This window comes from Chiloscyllium plagiosum, unplaced genomic scaffold (assembly GCF_037043375.1).
Source record: "Chiloscyllium plagiosum isolate Xiang-an unplaced genomic scaffold, Cpla_swu_hap1 HiC_scaffold_43, whole genome shotgun sequence".
NCBI lineage: Eukaryota > Metazoa > Chordata > Chondrichthyes > Orectolobiformes > Hemiscylliidae > Chiloscyllium > Chiloscyllium plagiosum.
In genome coordinates, this window is record NW_028270181.1 from 26,300,519 (window position 1) to 26,316,832 (window position 16,314).

The 16,314-nt window shown below is 44.3% G+C and overlaps 1 protein-coding gene across 1 annotated transcript; it reads right to left on the reverse strand.

The window, feature by feature from the left end:
- Positions 1-476: 476 nt before the first annotated feature.
- On the reverse strand, positions 477-14,001 carry sncga (synuclein, gamma a). The gene is made up of 5 exons (XM_043678717.2): positions 13,687-14,001; positions 9,650-9,691; positions 9,425-9,552; positions 3,841-3,936; positions 477-945 (listed from the first exon to the last, which is right to left on the reverse strand). The coding sequence occupies exons 1-5, from the start codon at positions 13,805-13,807 to the stop codon at positions 934-936; spliced, it is 399 nt and encodes a 132-aa protein (XP_043534652.1). The 5' UTR covers positions 13,808-14,001; the 3' UTR covers positions 477-933.
- Between the last annotated feature and the right edge of the window lie 2,313 nt (positions 14,002-16,314).

Genomic DNA, 16,314 nt, shown 5'->3' on the forward strand with positions numbered 1-16,314 from the left:
ACCTTAGCCCAGGCCCATTGTTGATCCTGGGTCTTGAGTGAGTGTATTACTGGTTGCCACTGCTCTTATTAGCACGTAAAATGGGAAAAGTTCCATTTTATTGGCAGCTTTCAAGGACCCTCACCTTAACCATCCTGGGGATCCATGAATCCCAGATCTTTCCCACAAAAGGCAACATTTCGAGATTTCTGCAGCCGAGCTGGGGGTAGTGAGGGGGGGAATGAGACCACCCTTTGTCTTTCCCTCCTGTGCCTGCCCTCAGATTGCTGCCTAGAGATGTGTTTCTATCTTATATTTGACCAGGCTGCCCAGACAGGAGGGGGACAACCAAAGGATTCATCACAAGTGAACTGAAGAGTTCAAAAATTGACAAATTAAAATCAACTTTAGCAAACTTGAGTGATCCATAAATTGTCAGCCTCAAATCTACATTATTCGAAGAAATTATACAGATCAATAACTATCAAGAGATGATGCAGTATCTCCATTAAAGTTTTATTTTAATTCTCATATTTGTTATAAAATCTGCATGTGTTAAATGCCAACACATAAAGCTATTCAGGCAGCATGCACTGCTCTATCACAAGTTGCAACCATCCATATAATTAGGTGACCAAAAGCAGACAATGGAGACACAGAGTGCTGTTACAAAGGTGAATGGTGACTGACTACAGGGTGAATACGGCAAAATGAATAGCAGCTCAAAGTTGGTTACTTAAGGGACCCTTGTTAAATTGGCGACCACGGTAGGACACACAGAATGAGAGTTAGGAGGTGACAGGAAACAAATAGGCTTTGGACAGTTCCCCTTCTTTACAGTTAGCTATTAGGGGCTGGACACCTGTGATCCTCGATTCTTTACAGCAACACTGGTGTGAAGGTTTAGGGGAGAGGGGAAGTGCACCCAGAATCTTCTGAGAAACTGATGACTCTTCATTTTCCAGTCTGTAGGAAGGGGGAGAAAACAACATATTAGAATAGACCAGCTTGTGAGATATTCCGGTGCACAATCGCAGAAACACTTATAACTCTGTTGGTGATTTTTCAAAGACCTTCAATTCGCGGCAGCTCAGTGCATAGAATTAATAGTTTTGCTGAGTGAGTTTGTCCTTCACATCAGTCCATGATATCGGGGCTTTGTGTCAACAACTGCTGGTGAGGTTTAAAACTTTCCTCAGTGTTTTCTCAGTGTCTGGCCATAAGTTCAGCACTATCCACAACAGCAAAGAATCAAGGGTACCCCTTTATCAACTCCACCACTAACAGTGGGATGCCACAAGCAATTCATGTGGTCATGCACTCTCATAATGCCTGCATTTATAATCCAGCAGGCATCGTGTCAGAACAGAAGTGTCAACTTAGTGCCAGAACTCTGCTGTGATGTTAAATACATTAGGCACAGGTATAAAAACTGAAAGAGAAATACACAAAGGTGGAGGAACCTTGGAAGAACAGGGATAGTTAGATTTGAGGTAAACAATGGAAAGGTAATCCCGCGGCAATGAGATTTACAACTAAATCATGAAAGAGTTCAGGAGAAGTTCAAAGATAAAATTAACAGATGGTGGAACATAAAAAGATTCTCCAAGAAAAGACAGAACAATAAAATTAAATATATCGGATTAAAAAACTGAAGGATAAAACGATTTTCCAGAGATGCAGTTGAATATTGGTCCATGTTCATATCAGGACGAAGAATTCCTGAAAGGTCACAATCAGAAACTAAAGCTCACACATTCTATTTGCTATTCTTTATCTCATTCTATCTTAATTTTATTTAATCTCGAATATCATCCTGGTGCTCCCTTGATTCAGATAGAAAGCGAATTTGATCCAAGAGATAAACAAAATTAATTGATGCACAACTCAGAATGGTACAGCACAGAAATGGTCCTTCAGCCTCTCTGTACCAATCTATCCACACTAATCTCACTTACCAGAGCTTTATCTGTTCTTCCTTCCAAAGTTCACAACTTCCACCTTATCTGCTAACTTTTGCCTACTCACTTATCCCATCTATAACCATTCACAGACTCTGAGTATCCTCCTCATCTTGGTTTCTGTTCTATCCTTATATTATCAGCAAATTTAGCTACTGACACATTTGGTCTATTCATCCAAGTCATTAATAACAATGGTAAATAGTTGTGTATCGAACACTGGTCCCTGTGGTGCTTGTACAGTTTATCAACTCAAAATGACTCATTCACCTGACACTACTTCCTGTTAGTTTGCCAAAGCTCTATCCAGACCTGTGAGCTCTTAGATTAGATTAGATTACTTACAGTGTGGAAACAGGCCCTTCGGCCCAACAAGTCCACACCGCCCCGCCGAAGCGCAACCCACCCATACGCCTACATGTACCCCTTACCTAACACTACAGGCAATTTAGCATGGCCAATTCACCTGACCTGCACATCTTTGGACTGTGGGAGGAAACCGGAGCACCCGGAGGAAACCCACGCAGACACGGGGAGAACGTGCAAACTCCACACAGTCAGTCGCCTGAGGCAGGAATTGAACCCGGGTCTCTGGCGCTGTGAGGCAGCAGTGCTAACCACTGTGCCACCATGCTGCCCACTTAGCTTGTACAATAATTTTATTATGTGGCCCCTAACTGAATTCCTTTTGGAAACCTAACAATGTGACACATACTATTCCCCCTTTATCCACCCGGCTTGTTGCATCGTCAAAAAAATTCTAACAGATTTGTCAAAAACAATTTCCCTTTCGCAAAACTAGATCAACTCTGCCTGATTAATATTTGATTTCTAAATATTCATAAGAAATAGGAGCAGGAGTAGGCCGTCATGGCTGATCCAATATTCCTCACATTCACCTTCTTGTCCTTTCATCCTAATCCTCCATCCACTGATCAAGAATCTAGCTCAACATTAAATATACACAAGACATCTGCTCTCTGTGGCAAGAAGGATTTGCTGGCACAGCCTAAATAATGGATTCTAGCAATTTCTTAAGAGAGATATTAGAATAACTAGCCTAGAGATTCCTCCTTTAGCTCTCCATCCTTAATTGAACAATGGTGTTACATTTGCATTTGGCCAATCCAGTGGTACTTTTCCAGAATCTAGGGAGTTCTGGAAGATCATAACCAATACATCTGTTACCTCTGCAACTACTTCCTATGAGACCCTAGGATACAGGCTGTCAGATCTTCAGTCCCATTAGCTTTTCTTGTGTTTTTCCTCTAATAATTGTGACTGTTTTAAGTTCCTCATTCCTTTTTGCTCTCTGCTTTCCTTTTACCAGAGAATGTTTTTTGTGGCTTTGACTGCGAAGACTGATCAAAATACTTCTCAAAATGTGTTCCACTTCCTTGTTTCCCATTATTACCCCCTAAAGGAGCAATGTTCAAATTAGTTACTCCTATTTCTTAGATGCTGCTATTAATCTTCACAATATTGCACATCTTTTTCTTAAATTTGATAACATCCTTAATAGTGCACAAATACTGCAGTCTTCTCAGAGATGTTGGTGGAATCTAATGGCTTTTGGGGTTGATGATGTTGAGTAATTTCCAGTCTTATTTCATGGAATATTCTATTGTCAAAAGCTTCTGTTAAGTATCACCCTTGTAACTCCCTCTCCAATCTGGATACCCCGTCATGCAATATTTACCACTTTTACCTGGAGTTGCACCATACTGTGCAAATCTATTCTTGAACTAAGAAAGGGGAGAGTTCACAAGTCAGTACATAAGGGTTAGGCTGCATGGAGTAAAGAGTTGGTCCATGGAAGCACTGAAAGGAAAATGGAATGTTTAGGGTCTGTAGGAAGAACGGGAAGGAAAGGGCAGTCTTCCTGGAGATCTCACTCTACCTCTTCAGTGGCCTCTGTAGCTTCCACCAGTTGCTCCTCTAAGGTCTGTTCTCCCTCAGCCACCGGTTGAGCAGGAATTTCCTGACCAAATTCATCCTGGCAAGACAGAACCGTACAAGTTAACGTCATCCTCTTATTGCAAAGAAAGAAAGTAGCTTTGCATATCCCCACCCAGCAATCGCCTTAAACCCAAGATCTTATATTATGACAGAAACATGAGAAACATCAAGACTTTTAATGTCATGATGATATCTGTAGGTGGAACACATGAGTTGCCTTAAACCAGACCATTCAAGGTGCCACAGTGGCTCAGTGGTTAGCACTGCTGCCTTATAGCACAAGGGATGTGGGCGGCACGGTGGCACAGTGGTTAGCACTGCTGCCTCACAGCGCCAGAGACCCGGGTTCAATTCCCGCCTCAGGCGACTGACTGCGTGGAGTTTGCACGTTCTCCCCGTGTCTGCGTGGGTTTCCTCCGGGTGCTCCGGTTTCCTCCCACAGTCCAAAGATGTGCAGGTCAGGTGAATTGGCCATGCTAAATTGCCCGTAGTGTCAGATAATGGGTAAATGTAGGGGTATGGGTGGGTTGCGCTTCGGCGGGGCGGTATGGACTTGTTGGGCCGAAGGGCCTGTTTCCATACTGTAAGTAATCTAATCTAATCTAATCTAATCAATTCTACTCTGTGCAGAGTTTGCATATTCTCTCTACGTCTGCGTGGGTTTCCTCCCGCGCTGTCTTGTGGGCGGCACGGTGGCACAGTGGTTAGCACTGCTGCCTCACAGCGCCAGAGACCCAGGTTCAATTCCCGCCTCAGGTAACTGTCTGTGTGGAGTTTGCACATTCTCCCCGTGTCTGCGTGGGTTTCCTCCAGGTGCTCCGGTTTCCTCCCACAGTCCAAAAATGTGCAGGTTAGGTGAATTGGCCATGCTAAATTGCCCCTATTGTTAGGTGAAGGGGTAAATGTAGGGGAATGGGTCTGGGTGGGTTGCTCTTCGGAGGGTCGGTGTGGACTTGTTGGGCCAAAGGGCCTGTTTCCATGCTGCAAGTAATCTAATCTAATCTAGTCCAAAAATATTCAGATTAGGTGGATTGGCTGTACTAAATTGCCCCATAGTGTCCAATAATGTGTGGGATAGGTGGTTTAGCCATGGAATAATGCAGGGTTATAGGGTTTGGTTTGGGTGGGATGTACTCCAAAGGATTGGTGTGGACTCAGTGGGCTGAATGGAATGCTTCCACACTGTAGGGATCCTATTAAATTTACAATAGAGAAAGACTCATGTGAATGGGATGATTCCATATCAGTGCACTTCTGGAGAGGAAATGTGAGGAACAGAGGATTTGCTCCTTGTTGTTACACCCAACAATGAGTTTGATTCCTCCTGGTATCCTATTAACATTCTTCCAGAATTAAATTAAATCGTCATCTGCTCTATTTGAAATGTGGCTGCCACATTTGCTGCAAGCAATGACAAATGAATTTTAAAATAATGAATTTTTGCATCTCTCTGAAACAATGTACATAAATGCAAGTTCTCAATTCTTCCTGCACAAAGAAATTAGTTTGTGCATTCTTAACCCATTTTGGGCATTGAGCCACAATTTACAATCTTGCTGATAGGGACCAGAGAGAACTTTGACACAATGAGGACATGCTTTCCCTGATTGGGGCTACCCAGTGTTGTTAACAGATAAGTGAGGGAGCTCTACCCTATGACTGAACCATGCCAATTTGGGATGCTGGTTTGAGTTGCCTAACCTCTGCGTCAAATCAAACACATAAAACAGTTTCAACATTCACTGAAGCCCCAGCCATCCCACAGGTCTGGCTCTGCTGTTTTCACCTCACACTTGCAGCCATTTTCAAGGTAAAACTAATTGGAGCTGAACGTTAACAGAAGCAAGAGGGTGTGCACCTGGAAGTTCTGGGCCAAGTTGCAAAATGAAGAGAAAATCAACTCCAACATGAAACACAAAGGAGGTTTTCCACAGAGCTGTTTGGTGATTTTGTGGGTGGTATCCAAATGCACGTTGTTGTTCTGGTTAAAGTAGCATCCCATTGCTCTGCTTCCACTCCCACTGACTGGATACTGGATCCAGCTAAATCTTAGACCCTGTTGCAGGTAGAGAATCTCACACTCCGATGTTCAAAAAGAAGAAAGGCATTTATATAGCACCTGTCATGTCCCCCAAAATATCCCACAGTGCCTTACAGTTAAAGAACTGCTTTTGAAGGATGAGAGGTGGATTTGATAGAGGTGTATAGGATGAGGAGAGACATAGATAGAGTGGATAGCCAGAGACATTTTCCCAGGGCAGAAAAAGCTATCATGATGGCTCATAATTTTGAGGTGATTGGCGGAAGTTTTAGGGGAGATGTCAGAGGAAGGTCCTTTACACAGAGTGGGTGCATGGAATGTACTGCCAGCGGTGGTAGTAGTCAGATATATTAGGGACATTTAAGCAACTTTTCGATAGGCACAGGGATGATAGTAAAATGTAGCCTATGTAGGTTAGTTTGTTCTTAGAGTGGGATAAAAGGTCAGCACAACATTGAGGGCTGAAGGGTCTGTACTGTGTTCTATACTGTTCTGTGTAAAGTCCAACAATCAGAAAATCTCTATCAGTTAAACAATGAATGGTGTTGAGAACACAGAGATGAAATCTCTTATTCTTCAAACAGTGTAACTTTAGTGTCTCACTTTCAAAGTGTCACTTCTCTTGCAGGATGTGAGAGACATTCGACCTGAATTCTGAGCTCAAGTCACTGAAGTGGGGACTTCAATCCACAAGCTTCTGAATCCAAACGTCAGGGTGCTAGCTAGTCTCTGTACCCTGAATGGTACACCCCAAAATCTAATACCTGAGGATATGGTGAGTGAACTGAGCTCGCCCGGCCCTAATCCTCATAACTGCCAATGGCATTTTACTACGACAGCGCAGAGCTCGCTTTGATTGTAGGACTGGGTGCGACATTTTAGGAACGAGGGACTCCCGAAGTTTCAGGACCAAACCCAGAGCAGCTAATCAGAGCTCTGCAGCTCAGCCTCATGTGACCAAGTTGGATGTGGGCTATTTTAAGAACTGTGTGCGTCAGTAATTCCTGTGCTTGGATTAACGCGATCAGACTGCAGACATCAAAAGCAGCACATTTCACTCGCCAGCCGTCCTTTACCGTGATTTCAGCAAAAGCACGGGCCGGGCTCGCAGGAGGATGTGCAGGGAGGGGAAAGCAGACCGATGCACCCCTCCCACATGACTTCCGCATCTGCATTGCAGTAAACTTCTGGGAAAGTGTCACACCCGCAGATTGGGAGCGTGCTGAATAATGCAGAGCCTTGTCAAGGACAGCTCGAGGAGACAGCAGCAGCAGCAGCCCTGGATGAGGGCTTGAAAGTAGGAAGACTGACCCTCAACATCCGTTGGCTAAATTAAACACCGCACCAGCACCTCCATCCCTCTGCCCCCCAACTAATATACCAAACACAAAGCAGAATAAACAGAAACAGAAATTGCTGGAAAAGCTCGGCAACATCTGAGGAGATAAATTAGAGTTAACTTTTTGGGATTCAGTGACCCTTCCTCAGAACAGCAGGATTAAGTCTGTTTGAGATTAGATTCCCTACAGTGTGGAAACAAGACCTTCAGCCCAACTGGTCCACACCAACCCTCTGAAGAGTAACCCACCCAGATCCATTTCCCTCTGACTAATCCATCTAGCACTATGGGCAATTTAGCATGGTCAATTCACCTGACCTGCAAATCTTTGGACTGTGAAAGGAAACCAGAGCCCCCAGAGGGGGCTCACACAGGCACTGGGAGAACGTGCAAGCTCCACACAGACAGATGCTCAAGGCTGGAATTGAACCTGGGACCCTGGTGCTATGAGGTAGCAGTGCTAGCCACCGGGCCTCATGGTATCTTACAGATGTCTTACTTTGACATCTTCGAAACGACAAAGTGGAGGTGTCAGTGTTGGACTGGGGTGGACAAAGTCAAAAATAACACGACACTGAGTTATAGTCCAACAGGGTTTATCTGAAACCACAAGCTTTCAGACCCCCTGCCCCAAAGCCTGCCGTTTCAAATAAATCTGTTGGACTATAACCCAGTGTCGTGTGATTTTCAACTATAAAGTAACATTTGTCATTTTGCCAGTAATCTTCTACGCGCAGTGATAAACACCACCAACATTATGGGACTTGGGCCCAGAATGGAGTCAAGTTGGCTCAGGATGATGGGAAATCACCAGCTTCTTGGCCAGTGTTTCTTTCTCAGTGTTGGCACATTGTCCAGTTGTTCACATGTGTGTGTGTGTCCGACCAAAGGGAGCCACTGTCCTAGATTAAGCAGCCACCTTACAGACTGGCCTTGAGCATAAGCTGCCTCCAGCAGTGTTTCATACAGCACCCACTACATGATCTGCTGCCAATCGAACACCATCCAACACAAGCTCGTAGGCAGCCAGAAAAAAAGGCCAATTCATTTTCTTTTATAAATTGGCACTTTCCAATTCCTCCTCTGGACATTTACAGTGACAGTTAGAAATTGGTTCTTATATTTAGTTACAGTGAGAGAAGGTGATACATTCCTCCAATCCAAAACCAACTCTGTCCTGGTCTGATTCAGAGTCTGATTGAGGGGCCTGGCATTGGGAATGAGATACTCCGTTCCCCTTGCCTCTCCTTTCCCACCTTTCACTATCCTGTCATTCCTGTGTCTGTATCCCTCCTCAGCCCAGGCTTCGGGTGTAGTACCAGGCACAGCCAGAGTTCGTGCTGAGTGTAGACTAGCTGCTGGCCTCTCACTGGCCAATGGGTGTTGGTGGGTTGGGGTACCAATCCTGAGTCACAGCAGAGGGCACACTGTTGATCTTTTCAGTGCCTGATAGCCCTGTGACACTTGTGCCATTCTACAAAGAGGCAATGTCGAGTGTCATCAGTTAGCCAGCCAGTGTCGAACATTCCCCTTTCAATCTCTACAGGATTCTAGCTCTGCAATTTATATTGTTGTTTAAATTTGATCTAGCTGCAATAATTGGTACTGTACCTGTACAACTTAATCAGGAAAGACATAGAAGAAAATTGGTCCTTATGTTTTATATCAAAAATATTTTGATGTCTGGTTTTTCACTCCTTCAGTAGACTGCAGTGATATTTGATTGCTCGAGTGGTTACTTTCACAAAATTGATTTTGTGAATTCACTGATGGTAATTACTTGGAAAATCAGTGTTCCCATTATATCTATCCCCGAGCCACAATCACTTGGGTAGTCATCTCACCAGGACTGAGATAAAATTTGTGGATTTATTGAGTCTGTGGAAAGATTAGCCAAAGGTAGCAGACAGCATCAACAAAGGAACTGTTCACTGGTTTGCAGCTCTCTTAAATGGGTACCCACACTGTCTTGGTTTCCTGTCATTTCTCTTTATGTTCTCTTGCTACAGTCTCACGGACCTCTTTAGGGGAAGACAGTGGCATGGTACTAATATCACTGAACCTGTAATCCAGAAGATCAGGCTGCACAGAACACAACCAAGTGGTCAGGTTTTTATACCCTGTATGAACAATGCTTATTCTCACCAACTGAACAACCCCACTGGCTGCTGCCACATTCTCCACTCCTTCCACCGTTTTATTCGCTACTGTGTTGACTCCGGCCACCATTGCCCCTCCAACCACATTCGCCTGCTCCTTGGTTTTCTCAGCCACTGCCAATGAAATGAGAGAGAATTCTTAACAACACAGCCTGAGGGTCAAAGGTGGGGAAAATGACTGATCCAGTGACCCCCACTCGCTATCTGTTACCTGTGTTCACGCTTTGTACAACTCCTTCCTTCGTTTTGGTGCCTGTTTGGGAAGACAAAAAGGAAAGTTATAATGGTGCAGCTGAAGAAAATGTTGAGGGCTGTACACCACCTCCCGTGCCCCATGGAGTTACTACATGTTTTGAAATGGTCCTATATTATTCTGATTTGTTTCCCATGGTCTGGTTAAGATATTCCCTTCTAACGGGGCAGTAATTATCTAGTGATTCTGCGATTATACAAACAAAGGTAGCCACTCCACTCCAATTATATTCCACCTCCAAGGGATTCTGCCTGAGCAGCAGGCCATTTGATTTTCTGTCTGAGCAGCGCCACCAGGACTGGTGGCCACGGCTGGTACTGCAGCCAAGCTGGAATTGGTGACGAGAACTTACGCAGAGTTGGGGGTTTGTCAGAGCGGGCCAGGCATCCTGGGAAGCATGATCGTGATGCAGTGCTTGGGGAGACGTTTGTGTAGGGGGGGTGTTATCACGTTTGTATTCAGACTACCAGGTGGAAATTACCAGAGGTGGAAAAGAGAAAAAAGCTTTATGTGATTATTAATTATCCATTGAGAGCATCAATATTGATCTGAAAGTGGACAGGTCACCTAACACCGACTCTATTAATACCCTGGTGGAGGGGAACAAGCAGCAGATACAGTGACCCCACCTACGTTTTTCTGCCCTTTCCTGCCAACTTGCTCCCAGGGGCCAGCGTAACATTCTGGATAAAGAGTTGCCCCTTGAATGATACAGGAAAAGATTAAAAATCACACAACACCAGGTTATAGTCCAATTGGAAGCACTAGCTTTCGGAGCGCTGCTTCTTCATATGCACATAAACCGGTTGGACTATAACCTGGTGTTGTGTGATTTTTAACCTTGTACACCCCAGTCCAACACCGGCATCTCCAAATCAGGAAAAGATTAGCTACTGTTCAACTTGTGAAGCGCTTCCAAGACAAACTCAATTCTGCATTGACTTGATATCAAAGCATGTACGTTCAAACAGGTCTGCATCTCTTGAACAACAACGAGGGGCAACAGGTCTGTAACTCAGGCCCCAAACTGGTCCTCTGGCTGACATTACACGTCCAGAATCAAAGTCAAATATTCCATCGGTTTGTATCTTCTGGTGCTTTTATTCTGAAGCGCTGTCATGACATTATTCCACCACTAGATGGGGAGTTAGTTGAAGTCATATCACACATTGGATGGCTACATTGATACTGGGTGTGTTCAATGCGAACTCCCCTTGTTGCTACAAACTGGGTAACCCTTTCCTAATGAGATGGTTTTCGTTTTCTTGTGATGATGCTGTTTCTGCTACACAGATTTCTTTGAGTGCCGAAGCACGGAAGAACTTTGAAATACTGATGGACCATTCCTTCTATGAATTGTGTTCAAGAGCTTGGCTGGCGCATGGAGATACCCAGCCTCGATGGGAGCACACCTCAACTCCTCTGAGGGGGTACCAAAGTCACCATCCTATTCCTGCTTCAGGGCAAACACACTATGCACTCATTAACCTGAAATGTAACATAATTTTTCTCTCTACAAATACGCTCTGATTTCTGGTATTCTTTATTTGTTTTTATTCCAGCATCCACAGCATTTTGCTTTTGCATCATGCCCTTTATATGGACACTCCCCTTTCCTCGGTGTTTGTCATAAGCTAGTAGGACAGAAAGCAAACTAATAAACAGGCCTTAAGATTGTAATAGAATAGATACAAGAGATGAGATTACATTAACTGGGGAGGGCGAGGGATAATGTCAAATCAAAGACTGGGAACTGGGCCTGAATGAAAAAAATTCATTTAGTTTCTAAAAAGCATTTTAAAAAGTTGAATATTAAAACTGCATTGATATTTCAGTAGTTTTGTTAATGTTAGGCAGAGCACACTGGGTGAGATGTAAATTCGCGGAACGAGCTTGCCTTAGAGGAGCTTTCTGGAGCTGTCAGGAGGCTAAGGGTTAAAACATGGGACTTAAAGCTCAGTTTGGTCATGTGAGAGAAGATATGATTATGCAGTAATCACTCCCATCAGTGCTGCTTGGGGACATTATAGCATAGATCATGAATAGGATATGAGAGCTTCAAAACCACATCAAGATGTGAATTAACTTCTTATTAACCCGATCTCTATTAATCTCAGTCTCTCACTTAAGACCATGGTGCATTTAATTCTAGCCATCTTGTGCTTGCTGGTCTACATTGACTCTCTGTCCCACATCACCTTATTCTAAAGCCGCAATCCTTATGTTCAAATCATCTTTGTTGTCCCACCCTTTGGTCTCTCTTTGTAATCTCTAGGGAAAAGAAAACTCAAAAAGAATTCTCTTCTGCACTAATTCTGGCCTCTGGGGAATCTGATGTCCAATGTAATGAAGCAATTTTTATTCTTTCATCATCGATGTTTTGCCACTTTAGTCTTGATGCTGGTTTCTTCCTAGGGTTTAATGACGATTGCCAGTCTATGGAAACTCTCCTTGTTACAGAGTTTTTGAATGGAAATAGCACACGGCAGTATCAGTATGATATAGCCAGGTCTGAGCACCAGCTGCCCCTCCCAGCTCCATAACTGGCTGGTTCCAACATCCCACCAAAAATCATTCCCTCCGTCATGCACAGGGTGTTCACAGCCTCCTTCCCTTCAATCTTTTTCCTGCTATTCCAAAGAATCACTTTAAACACAATTAGCATTGGGAGCACCCACTGTAATAAAAATCTAATGTTCAAGGCAAACCTAACAAAGTTACAATATTGTGCATGTTTTTCCCCTCTAGGAGAGAGTGTGTCTACCTCCTGGACGGGCTGCTTCTGAGGGAATAAACCCTAGGCTGGAGGCATCTCCCTCCCTGGGGGGAGGGTTGGGACCTGTCCTTGCCCCTCCCGCATGGTGTGCTCCAGCACTGCAGAGTGGACAGAGGGTGCAACATTGTAATGATGGGTCATCAAACGCCTCTCAAAAAAAAGGTCACCCACCTGAATTCAGTCATTCTCAGAATGCTTCTGGGATCTCACTTTAAAATCACTAGAATACACCAGGGCTTCTGAAGATGAAGATTTTCTGCACTTTTAACAAAGGCAAGGCAGGCATCTGTGTTGGATGTAAGGCTGCTTAATTTTGTAGAGCAGGAGTCCCATTCTCTCTTATAAGTCCCATCCTCCCTCAAACTCCCACCTTTCCGCAGCATCCCTGCCTGGGACAAAGCCTACAGAGAATTCCGACGTGTTCCTGACTCAATCCGGAGCATTTTAAAATGGGAGAGAAACTTGGATAGTTTCAGCCCTTGGGGCCGAAGGCAATTGATTAGGATGAGTTTGCTTTTCTCTCCTATCTTGATGGTCACAGCATTCACTGGTGCACCCCAACTCCTCCCTAATGAAGCTCAATTCAGCACAGGCACGGCATCATTCCAAACTACAGGACCTGGGCCATCTCAGAAAACACAGCGGGAGATTCTGCCAAACGCATTTAAAGTGAGGGAAAAGCTCCCAAGGGCGGCTGGAGACAGTGTTCCCTCAGTGGGAAGATACAGCAGACCCCCCTCCCCCCTCACTGCACTAAAACCTGACAGGAAGGAAAATGGGTAAAAGTGAGGAGTGCAGATGCTGGAAACCAGAGTTTAGATTAGAGTGGTGCATTTAGGTCAGGCAGCATCCGAGGAGCAGGAAAATCGACATTTCGGGCAAAAGCCCTTCATCAGGAGGGAAAATGCATCATTCACACTCTGCAAAACCTGTTTTGGGGGTGAGGGTAGGGTGGGGAAGAGTGTTTTTCCTGTCTTGTCGAACATCACCTTTGGGAAATGTTGAAAAGCACTCAGTTCCAGTCTGACCATTCTTTTAATTAGCTGTTCCCTGGTTCTTTTTAAACCCTACTTCACCGATTCAATTTGTTCCCCCACAGAGCTGCAAAACAAAATCCCTCCCCCCCCCCCCCCACTTAAAAAAAAACCTCCCGCAGGAACAAGCGACAGCATCCCCGGAGCAGGCTGCCTGGGTGCTGCAGCTCGGTGTGCCTTCTTACCCACATACATCACTCCTTCTTTCGTCCTCTCTGCAGCATCCTGAACGCCCTGTTTGGTTTTCTCTGCTGCTGCCACCACACCCTCCTTAGCAAACGAGAACCCTTTCTTCAGAACGTCCATGCTGGCTATAGTGAGCTGTTCGTTAGAAGTGCAAGAGCCGTTCCTGCTGAGAGTGCCCCTCAGTTCACACTAAAGCTACAGCAGCTCCTCAGCACCAACTCTAGTAGCTCGCTCTTACTGCAGTCCTCTCCCTTCGTTCTGTCTGTCTCTGACCAGATCTCTCTCTCTCTCTCTGTATCCCTGCACTGAATGATGAAACTGTCAGCCTTTGCCAGCCCTATTTATGAGGTGCCTTGCCAATGGTGCACGCAGTGCCTATGAATATCCTTTGCTGCAATATTAATGACATTGATCCGGGAGGGGGACCGATGGACTGGATGTCTTTCCTGTACGGGATCCAGGGAACCAAGAGCATTGGCTGCTAGAGTTCTGCAGCTTAAAGCTGCAAAGGCATCAAATACTGCCATCATTCTCCAGTACTGCAGAGTACCATTATCGGAGCCCCCAGTCAATTCACAAACAAGGACTGCATGGGTTTTCTTTTCAACAAAATAAAATCTGCCTGTGTGTAATAAAACACTGAGTTTGGAAGGTGTTATTCCCTGATGTTGTTCAATTGCTAGGATATAAACTTGCACTTTACAAGTTAACTGCAGCATAACCTGTGCTGAATCAAACATGGAGGCCATGACTCAGCTACAGGGATGGTTGGTCTTTGCCAGTACAACTAATAGTACAATCCTACAGCGGGCACATTCATTCAAGTTTATGGAGCAAGTGTGCTTTTAGATTCACCAGCTCAGTGGTGAGTGGCTGGGAGCTGATTTTACCTCTGCCTTATTCTCAGCAGCAGTGGCAGGGGCAGGGCCAGGCCTGTGTTTTAGCCAGTTTGCTCCGGATGAAGGGACTTAGAGTCAAAGAGATGTACAGCATGGAAACAGACACTTCAGTCAAACTCATCCATCTGACCAGACTAATCTTGTCCCGTTTGCCAGCATTTGGCTCATATCCCTCTAAATCCTTCCAATTCACCTACCTATCCAGATGCTTTTTAAATGTTGTAATTGTACCAATCTCCATCACCTCCTCTGGTAGCTTGTGAGGGGGAGTGTGGGGTAATACTGACCCTCCTGAACATCCCTGTAGCTTCCTTGTGGGGGGAGAAGGTAATCTTTAATATCCCTGCACCCACCACCAATGAATTTCAGGTACCATTAACAACCATCTCCTGCACCAATCCCCTCCAAGACCTTGATCATTGTAACAGTGGCTTCAGTTCTCCCTTCCATTTCCTCTCTGAGTTAATGTTGCTAATGAAAAAGCAAATTGAAAATTGGCCTTTTTTTCCTTGGGAGTTGGAGTTTAAAAAACTGGGAACTCTTGCTTAAGGCTGACAAATCAGCAGTGCTTGATTATCTATAGCCCAGAGCACTAAAGGAAGCAGCACTGTAAATATTGGATGCATGGGTGATCAACTTCCAAAATTCTATAGAGACTGGAGCAGCTCCTGCAGTTTGGAAGATGGCAAATGTAACTTCATTATGGAAAAAGAGAGGGAGAAAAAATAAAACAGAGAATAACAGACCAGTTAATATAAATCAGTAGTGGGGAAAATATTTGAGTCATAGTTAGAATCTATGTTTTTATGATAACAGGACTTTGGACAACATTATTGGGACTAGACAAAGCCAATAAGAGTTTATGGAAGGCACATAGTGCTTAACTAATCTAATGGAGATCTTTGAGGATGTAATGAGTAGAATCAATAAAGGAGAGCCAGTGGATATAGTGTATTTGGATTTTTGGAAGTTCTTGACACTGTCATAAGTGGTTAGTGGAAAAGTTAAAGCACATGGGATTGCAGGTAAAATATTAGCGTGGTCAAAAGATATTTGACAGACAGGAAACAGGGAGTGGGAATAAATGGATCTTATTCCAAGTGGCAAGCAGTGACCATTGGAGTACTACAAGGATTGATGGTTGGGCCCCAGCTATTCATGATACAGATAAATTACCTGGAAAAGGGAACCAAATGCAACTTTCCAAGTTTGCTGATGACACAAAACTGGATGGGATTGCTGATTGTGAGGAGGATGCAAGGAGGCTTCAAGGAGATTTAGTTGAGGGACTTGGCAAACACATGGCAAATGCAATACAATGTGGCTAACTGTGAAGTGATACACTTCCATACAATAAACAGAAAAGAAGAGGAATATTAAATTGTGATATATTGGGAATTGTGAAGTACAAAGGGTTTTGAGTGTTCCTGAAGACCAGGCAGTGAAAGCAGGCAGATCAGAGCAGCACACAATTAGAAGCCCATTTGGTGTATGGACTTCATTACAAGAAGCAGGGATAAAACAAAGAATTGTGGGTGCTGAAGATCTAAGTCGAAAACAGAGGTTTTTGGAGAAACTCAGCAGGTCTGGCCACACCTGTGGGGAGAAAGCAAAGTTAAAGTTTCAAACCTGACTCAAAACATTAACTCTGCTTTCTCTCCACAAATGCCAGAACCTCCTAAGTTTGTCCAGCAATTTCTGTTTCTGTTTCAGAAGTAACAATGTCTT